This window comes from Pinus tabuliformis, chromosome 1_2 (genome assembly GCF_031772625.1).
Source record: "Pinus tabuliformis cultivar Carrire ecotype Pingquan chromosome 1_2, CPIR1, whole genome shotgun sequence".
Lineage (NCBI taxonomy): Eukaryota > Viridiplantae > Streptophyta > Pinopsida > Pinales > Pinaceae > Pinus > Pinus tabuliformis.
The window spans coordinates 41605999-41615342 of NC_142298.1; the positions used below are offsets into that span (position 1 = coordinate 41605999).

General features: G+C 38.9%; 1 protein-coding gene across 2 annotated transcripts; it reads left to right on the forward strand.

Moving 5' to 3' along the window:
- The first annotated feature begins 348 nt into the window (after positions 1–348).
- ABCF4 (general control non-repressible 4) lies at positions 349–3480 on the forward strand. Of its 2 annotated transcripts, none has more exons than XM_089394686.1 (2): positions 349–560; positions 1032–3480. In XM_089394686.1, the coding sequence occupies exon 2, from the start codon at positions 1053–1055 to the stop codon at positions 3201–3203; it is 2151 nt and encodes a 716-aa protein (XP_089250812.1). In that variant the 5' UTR covers positions 349–560; positions 1032–1052; the 3' UTR covers positions 3204–3480. The 2 variants fall into 2 exon arrangements, with proteins under 2 accessions (XP_089250812.1, XP_089250811.1); XM_089394685.1 differs by having other exon boundaries at positions 350–560; positions 1038–3480.
- Positions 3481–9344: the final 5864 nt, after the last annotated feature.

The window sequence follows — 9344 nt, forward strand, 5'->3', positions numbered from 1 at the left end:
CAATAATTTATTTTATACCAAAGTCAGAGCACAGGGGAGACAACTTGCAAATTGATTCCAAACACCAAAATTTGAAAGACGAGAATTAGTGACGAGACTTACTTTCTTATTGCTTGTATCCTCTTACACCACAGATGTGTAAGTGACTAAGTACCGCCCGAATAAATGTTCAAAAAGTATTTACCAAAACTACAAAATACCTTTATACACCAGATTTAGAATAGAGGGAGAGGACTAGCCACCATACAACATTTTTTACAAAATAGGGCTACGGAGCCCTCCCATGGTCCCGTGGGGAGCCAAAAAGCCTACATATCTCATATCCAAAAAGATAGAAAGGCGGTCTTAGCGCTGCCTTGATCGAATCATGCTTTATACATATGGGTGAGAGTGTGGCGTTTCTTGTTTGGGAATTCGGCCGCTGCTATTGGGGTTTGGCAGCGTGATAGCCACTCTCATTTGGCCGTTAAAATTCAATCTCTTCTCCGTCATATTGTGCTTCACCAGAGCCAAAGGTGTAAGCTTGCATTCGTTTGCTTCTTTCAGTACACTACTTACAGGTATGTTCTGCTCTCCATTTGGTTGAATAAGGTTTACCTTTTTATTCAATAGTCGCTAGATATTATTGTTATTAAGGTATGAAAAACATTATGGCTTCGAAATTTGTATTGGAGTAATTCGAATGGTTCATTTGAAAGGTTACATGTTTTTCTGGTTTGGGTTTATCAGGAATCAGGTGTATTTCAATTGGAAAATTGATTCAGAAACAGTTTTGTTTTTTCTTCCTGACTCTCATATATTTCTATTCAATTCTGGCCTGTTTATCGATCTGATATATTTTTTATAAGTGGTTGGGTGGTTGGATGTGTATAGATGATTGATTATAGGGCTGGATGATCTTGTTCTTATTTGGGAAGACTGTTGATCTGATGATGGTTTTATTGTTACCTTAAAAGCAAATTTGTGGGTTTTTTTTTTTTTTTTTTTAAGGGTTCATTTTTTTTTTTGATACTTTGGTGGTATTTCTGGAGGTGTAGTTGATTATATCGGACATGGGAAAGAAGAAAGGAGGTGACGACATGGGGTCAGGGGCACCTGCTACCAAATCAAAATCCAAAGAAAGCAAGGAACCCAAGAAGATGTCAGTATCTCAGATGTTGGCCAGCATGGACAACAAACCTGAAAAGCCCAAATCTGCAGCAGGTTCCAAACCCAAACCCAAGGCCGCAGTTGGCAAATCCAGTTATATTGATGGTCTTGACCTACCCCCTTCCGATGAGGACGAAGACTCTGAATCCGACGAGGCCGCCAAGGCTAGTAGAGGTAGTGATTTCAAAGATAGTAAGCTTGAAGTTTCTGTTACTGGTAAGGAATTGAAGAAGCGTGAAAAGAAGGATCAATTAGCTGCCCATGCTGTGGAGATTGCGAGGCATGAGGCAATGAAAGATGACAGGGATGCATTCACTGTTGTTATAGGTAGCCGAAGCGCCGTACTTGATGGAGATGATACAGCCGATGCCAATGTCAAAGACATTAAAATTGATTCCTTTTCCGTTGCGGCCCGAGGTAAGGAGCTTTTGAAGAATGCCTCTGTGAAAATTTCTCATGGAAAGCGTTATGGGCTTGTCGGTCCAAATGGTAAGGGGAAGTCTACTTTGTTGAAACTTTTAGCATGGAGAAAGATACCTGTACCCAAAAACATTGATGTTTTGTTAGTCGAACAGGAGGTTGTGGGCGATGATAGAACTGCATTAGAAGCTGTTGTCGCAGCAAATGAGGAATTAGTGAAATTCCGACAAGAGGCTCAACGTTTGCAAGATCTGTCTCTGGAAGATGGAGCGGATGACGAGATAGACAATGGTGAAAAGCTTGCTGAGGTTTATGACAAATTGCAAGAGATTGGATCCGATGCAGCAGAGGCACAGGCCTCGAAGATCTTGGCTGGTTTGGGGTTCACGAAATCTATGCAGGTCCGCCCCACAAAATCTTTCAGTGGAGGTTGGCGTATGAGGATTTCCTTAGCAAGAGCTTTGTTTGTTCAGCCGACCCTTCTGTTATTGGATGAACCCACTAACCATCTGGATCTCAGGGCTGTTCTATGGCTAGAAGAATATTTGGGTAGGTGGAAGAAAACACTTGTTGTTGTGTCGCATGATCGTGACTTCTTGAACTCTGTTTGCACTGATATCATTCATCTCCACGATGAGAAACTTCACTTCTACAGAGGTAATTTTGATGCTTTTGAGAGTGGATATGAGCAGAAACGCAAGGAGTCCAACAAGAAGTTTGAGGTATATGAGAAGCAGCTAAAAGCTGCTAAACGTAGTGGAAATAGGGCTCAGCAGGAGAAAGTCAAGGACCGGGCAAAGTTTAATGCAAGTAAAGAGACAGCAAAGAGCAAAGGGAAGGGAAAGACGGTAGATGATGATGAAGAGCCTGTAGAAGCACCAAAAAGATGGAGAGATTATAGCGTGGAGTTTCACTTTCCAGAACCAACAGAACTCACACCACCTCTTCTTCAGCTCATTGAAGTCAGTTTCAGTTACCCTGGTAGAGACGATTTCCGACTTAGTAATGTTGATGTGGGTATTGACATGGGAACACGAGTTGCAATTATTGGGCCCAATGGAGCAGGGAAGTCTACTTTACTTAATCTTCTTGCTGGTGATTTGAAACCTTCAGAGGGAGAGGTAAGGAGGAGTCAGAAACTGAGAATTGGTAGGTATTCTCAACACTTTGTTGACTTGTTAACCATGGAGGAAACACCTGTTAGCTATCTTCTTAGGTTACATCCAGAACAAGAAGGTTTTAGTAAGCAGGAGGCTGTACGTGCAAAACTTGGAAAGTTTGGACTGCCTAGCCATAATCATCTCACTCCAATTGCAAAACTATCTGGAGGTCAGAAGGCACGTGTTGTTTTCACATCAATTTCAATGTCTAAGCCCCATATTCTTTTGTTGGATGAACCTACAAATCACTTAGACATGCAAAGTATTGATGCATTGGGAGATGCATTAGAAGAGTTTACTGGTGGAGTTGTGCTTGTCAGTCACGATTCTAGGCTTATATCTCGAGTATGTGATGATGAAGAAAGAAGTGAAACTTGGGTCGTGGAAGATGGAACAGTTAGAAAATTCCCAGGCACTTTTGAAGAATACAAGGAAGAGCTTCAGAAGCAAATCAAAGCGGAGGTTGATGAATGATATGTAAACAAAAGCAATCGTGTAGTTGTGACAAATGATCCCTCAATCTTTGGTGGTAGTGTGTTCCTCCTTTTAATGCATATTTAAGACATTTTTGATAATGGACTAGCTTGCTTCACTATGGCATGGCATTGTAATTTCAGGTGTGTTCACTACAATGCTCATGAAGCATAGTTTCAACTTTTAATTGTTTTATCCACTATATAACATCAACAAATAAATATGTCAAACAAAAGTATGAATTAGTTGTGAAAGCATGCCATGTTTATTTATTTTATTTGGAAGAGAATGTTGCCAACAGGCATATAGCAGGTAGATTTTCCAGTGATTTCAAATAGTTTGGTACCATATGGGATTCGGCTCAGCAATTGTAACATTATTTTTATAAATTGAAATACGGGGATGGTGAATTATATTTAACGAGAATCTGTAATTCTATCGTTAACTGCCTATTGCTAACTGTTATGGACATTTTTTCCCTAGTTCAGTGAGGTTTTCAGTTGGTGATGCATATGGACAGTTTATGGTTTCTCTATAGTTTTGAATGATGTAGTAGAATAAGTTAGAATAATTAAAAGGATCACCCTGAAGTTTCTCGGAGTCAAATTTCTATTAATTCTCTGCAGAATTTTTGTGGATGCATCTTGGCTATTTTACTTGCAGGATTTATCTTGTGACTATTAACTGCGTGTGGTTACAGCTGTACAATATGACAAGGTTGTGTTGGAAAAGTTGGGGGATGCTAATATGGATTACACGTAGTAACTTTCTTTTGCGCAAATTCACTCCTTTTTGGGCGAAGTCTTGCCATGTGCTGCATTCTTTGATAAACACACCCATGAGTGCATTTTTAGGATAGACAGTCACAATAGTGTATCATTCACCATAGCAAATAATTCGTTGGTTTAAACTGGCACACTGAATGCTTCTCTATTGTTACTCTCCAATTCTGCATAATTAATTCTTGGTTACCATCTCCTATGTTACGCAACACTGCCATCTACTGATTGTAACCCTTTTTCCGCCTCTCCTTGATCTTGCTTTGTCGCTTTCCGTTGTTACCTTCCTCTTTTACTCCCCAGTGTCTCTATTCCTCCATTTTTCTTCCTGCTGGTTCAGAGTTGCACACTGTCAATGCTTCTCCATCGCACCTCTCCAATTCTTCAGAGTTACTTTTTTGTTACCTCTGTTGTTTTGCAGCACCACCAACTCCTGATTCTGCAACCCTTTTCTGTCTCTCCGCAATATTTCTGGGTCACTTTCCATGCCTCTGCCTTTCTCCTTTTGCTTCTTTTTGCTGAGAAATCTAAGTACACCATCTCTTATACTCTGATTGTTACACTGACATATGCTATTACCCTACTAACATTGCGCAGTGTCTAGGTGTCATGCTTCATGGCCCTTCAGGGCTTCTGGTTGATTCACATGTGATGTGTGTAATTGGAAACTATTACTACAGCGGCATATCTGTATGATGTGATACCGTTTGACATTTATATACCTTTGCTCTACCTGCTTTCAGTTCTCCCTTTCTATGTAGTCAGCAATCTGATGTATTTGCTCCTAATGTGTCATGATATAAATTAATGGAATTTTTTGGTGATAGGTGTTATTCTCATTATTGGGTCCTTGATGATGTGTTCTTTAAGGATGTCAATTGCCTAATATATCAACTCTCCATATGGTGTTCCTTAACAAAATCCACTTCATTGAATTTAATGGTGAATTGTATCACAGGTTTTTGCACTGCCAAACTGTTATCTGATTTCCTTGTCCCTGAATTTGAATATGAATATAAAACCGGCAACTTAGCTTCAGGTAGATGGAACTATGCAATGTGCATCTGTTGGCTTTTGCTAAGTTGGTGTGATTATCAAATTAAGATTATTGTAATAAGATTATTTTCCCCTGAAGATGATGCAATTGGAATTTGGGACGATTCTTGGGGGTGATTTCGAACTTAGCATCAACACCATCCTGCACTTTGGGGATGACAATCTTCTGAATCACGTAATCATGTTCGGGTCAGTGTTCCATGGGGGCACGTCCCCCACGGTTGGGTGCACACACCCCTCACACCCCAAGCACTTACAATGGGGGGATGTCTGGGGAAACATTTCCCCATGTCCCCCTTTTGGGGAGACGCAGGGGAGATGTTTCCCTAGTGTGGGGGAGGAAACTCCCCCAAAAGGGTGCTTCTGGGTGCCCCCCCAGAAATGACTAGGAGTCCCCCCTTAATTTTGCTTGAAAACAATAATTTATGATTGAGGAAGCTTAATATTCAACCCTTGGGCCCTACTAATGCTATTTTCATCCTTTTACTTCAATTTTTAACATTACCATGTAATGATTCAGGATGTTTGAGAGTGGTTCCAACCTCATTGGACTTCATATGGAGAAAATGGAATTTCATAATCCTTTCAAAATTCAGTACAGCTTTCAAGGTTTCAGGATTGGGGGGATTGCAATGTGTCTATTGGATTCTATCAAGTATGAGGGTTTGGAACTAGCATTTAAAATCACCCCTTTTGGTGGGGGGGGCATGTCCCCCTCAATTTTGTCTAATAACCCTTGAAATTAAAAAAAAACACAATTCAAGAAAAGATAAAACTAAAAAGAAAAATACATAACAAATATCAGAACCTAAACTAATTTGCAATACCTTACTCATTCAACTTACCAAGCTTACTTCTACCTGGCTTACCACGTAGTGCTATCTGACTTACCAGTTAACTGCTGCCTGAGCCTTTCCTCCCCCACGACGCTCCTTCAATGCTAATTCTCCATTTTTCATTTTTGGTTTTAACTTTTGAGTATTGACTCTAGATATTGACGACCTTAGACTGATCCTTTGACTTGTCACTCTTTACTATTTTTGAGTTTTAGTTATATCAATTTACCGTTCTAGTCTTCACACTTCAATATCTACTATAGTCGATTTTGCTTAGTACTAATTAGATTCCTAGAATGATGAATGATGAATTTAAACTTTAAATCTGGAATGATGAAAGATGAATTTAATTTGTAAATCAATATAGATTCTAGAATGATGAATATGGATCAATGCATTTCATTATTGAATCTCTTGGTGCATGGATGAATGATATATGTATCAGTATGAATGATGAGTATGGTTCAGTGTATTTCATTATTTAATTCAATTATGTATGGATTAATGTATTTATACTTTCATTATTGAATATATATATATATATTATAAAAAGTATATCCCTTGATGTCCCTCCATCCCCTAAATTTCCCAAAAATTTGAGGGTACTCCTACACGTCCCCATTGTGTGTCTCCCCACACCTGCGTCCCCCATTTTGGAGTCTTGGTGGAACATAGGTTTGGGTAGTCAGAGCATGGGGAGTCCTATATTTGAAAACACTGCCTTGAGATGTAGTTACCTCTAGAATGATTGACCATGCGTTTGAGCTCAGGGTAGTCACAATCTGGGAACTATGGATAAACCTGAAGGAAGAAATTCAAACGTTCATGCAAGCTATTTCCTCTGTGGTGTGGATGCCCGCACATTCTCCAAACTCTGGAAATTCTATGAAGTGTAATTTTTACCATTAAATAGATGATCATTCTATTCAATAGTTGCAGCTCTTAGTGGCATATCAGTGCGTGAGATCATCTCTAGTTCCGTTTGTTTGTGTTCTGGACTTTCCATGAGACAGTCATGCTGCATTGCCCCAATTACTGTTTAACTTTCACTTTCTTCAGCGGCAGAATCTAATAGTACAAGTGGATCAAACCCTAAGAATGAATAATGCCATTCAGATTACCCGCATTATTTGTCTAAATGGCTTTCTGGCATCTGCACATCTGCTAACGAGTTCTGTAAATATGTACAGTTGTATGAGGGCAGTTGGACAAAAGATTATATGAACTCAGTTGATGCTGCTTTCTTATCATCTTTTCCACAATCATTTAATGTAGGTGGGATCCATTAGGTTTTCATCAACTATCAATATTTGATTGGCAAAACACGTATCTCGTTGCTTAATAAAAGCTTACTAACCTTTTCTCAAAGTCTTGGCATTAGCCAGTCTTGAGGGAATCGTCTTCTGTTATTTTCTCTCCCCGAATGTTTTGAATGCTTTTGCATGGGATGTTCTTCACTCTAATTTTCAACTTTAGCTATATCTTCTGGATGCTTTTATCTCGAGTCTTGAGTCTTGCTGAGTAACACTGATCATTGCATGGTTTTCAGTTCTACAGACACGCAGAGGATGTTGGCCCAGCCTGTTTGTTTTGTTCCTGTTCTGTCATTGATGATTACTACAATGATTTACTCAGTCTAGTAAAAGCAATTGGTTAGTGGCCTTTGTTTCCATCTCTTTTTCTTTGGAATTCTGTAGATGAACGTCACCTTGGCAAACCCCACATAAATTTGCTAGGAGAGCCAATATTCGTAAGTAGCCTTGGACCTCGTTAGCAGGAACATACATCTTATTACTCCCTGCCTGTGGCTATTGTTTCACTTTTTGTATTAGTTGTGTTTGTATACATTAGAAAGCTATGCCTTGTGCAAAGTATTCTTGTAAACTAATTTATATATTTTTCTTGAATTCCAATTGGATAGAAAGTTTTCTTCATTGCCAATTCAAAAAAATATAAAAAATAAACTATAGATATTTGGATATAAGACAATGGTTTTTACATACCACCATTAATTTCCAGAAGGACATGGAATATTTGTACATATTGCCGTTTGTTTTGTACCCTGCATCTCCTCAGGATCTGGCATCATGTACTGTGTTAGCTTCAGATGAAGGTGATCTTTCAATGTCAGGACCTATATTGGTTACAGGTCCGGTTCAGCTCTAGACACAAGTTTAGCAAGGCAAAATTCAACTCAGGACTGCTCATTAAATGGAAAATCTGTTAAGAAGGATTTTGGTCCTCTTTTGAGCTGTTGCGGTGCTTCTGATGTTGAACACTTGGTGGGGAAAGAGGGTAATTACAGGGTTTGCGTCAGGATGTTTAGATGCAAGCTGATTTATTTGTTGTTTGATTTAATTCAAAGATTAAATTCAATGGGGAGAAGAAAGATAGCTGAGATTTTTGAACGGTGGACTTCTTAATGAGAGATTGCAATCCCATGTGATGGTTTTGAATCATGCTAAGTATTAAATATCCTTGTTTTGCATATTGCACGCTGTCTTAAGCTTTCTGTTGATTTTTGCTATTTATTTGAATGGGAGCTTGCTGCTTAAGTAGTCCTGGGTTGTCTGTGAGGTTGTCACATGTGCAGGTGTTCCACTTGAGTCTTCATATCAAAAGGTTTCTAGATGTGTGTATACGTCCATGGGCCTATATGTGCACAGGGGATGGTATTCAAAGACCGCAAATGCTAAGAATCAACATTTCACTTGGGGACTGAGATACTTAGAGGTCAGTTTACCTAGTCATTTCCTTTTGCCCAAGCAAATGTTGATAGTCGGCAGCATTGTTTCTGCTTGAAATAACCACCTACCTTTTTCATCTGACTTTAACTTCATCAAGGACTCAGTATGCTTGTATTCTACTTTATTGGTTTTCATGTATTGCTTGCACATTAGATAATGTGACAAGCATTGGAGGCTCCTTAACTGCTCATTTGATAGGAGTTGAGTTAAAGAGTGACAAAAGACCAGAAAGTAGAGAAGAGTATTAATGTGGAGGGAGGGGTTGGAGTGATCGTTTCTTAACTTAGATGTGTTCTATTTCAGAGATGTTTAGCACAAATCATTGCCAATTCTGCTGGGCTTAAGCTCTTCCCTGATAACTGCAATTATGGTACTAACTAGAATAACCTGCAGTTTTTCAGACCTGTGATGCATTCCAATATTGACTTGTGGTTCAGATTACATGGCACAGATTCCATCTATAACAACTTCACTATGATTAAAATCTCAATGAAGATAATGCTGACAATGCCTGCTAGAACATTGTTCATGGATCATGAGCTGTTAGAATGCTGTTGGTGGTTCTAACTTACTAAACAGAATTGATTTCAAGTACTAGATTTCAACCAACAACAAAAGAACAGATTCAACTATCCCTCGCCATTAGATAGAAGTCCCTGTTGAATTTTGTAGCAATTGTCGGTATTTATAATTAATATTTTACTCTTGATGTATTTAATATAA

What these genes read in the sequence shown, in the direction of transcription:
- ABCF4 (XM_089394686.1), top strand. Translation starts at nt 1,053, where the DNA reads ATGGGAAAGAAGAAAGGAGGTGACGACATGGGGTCAGGGGCACCTGCT.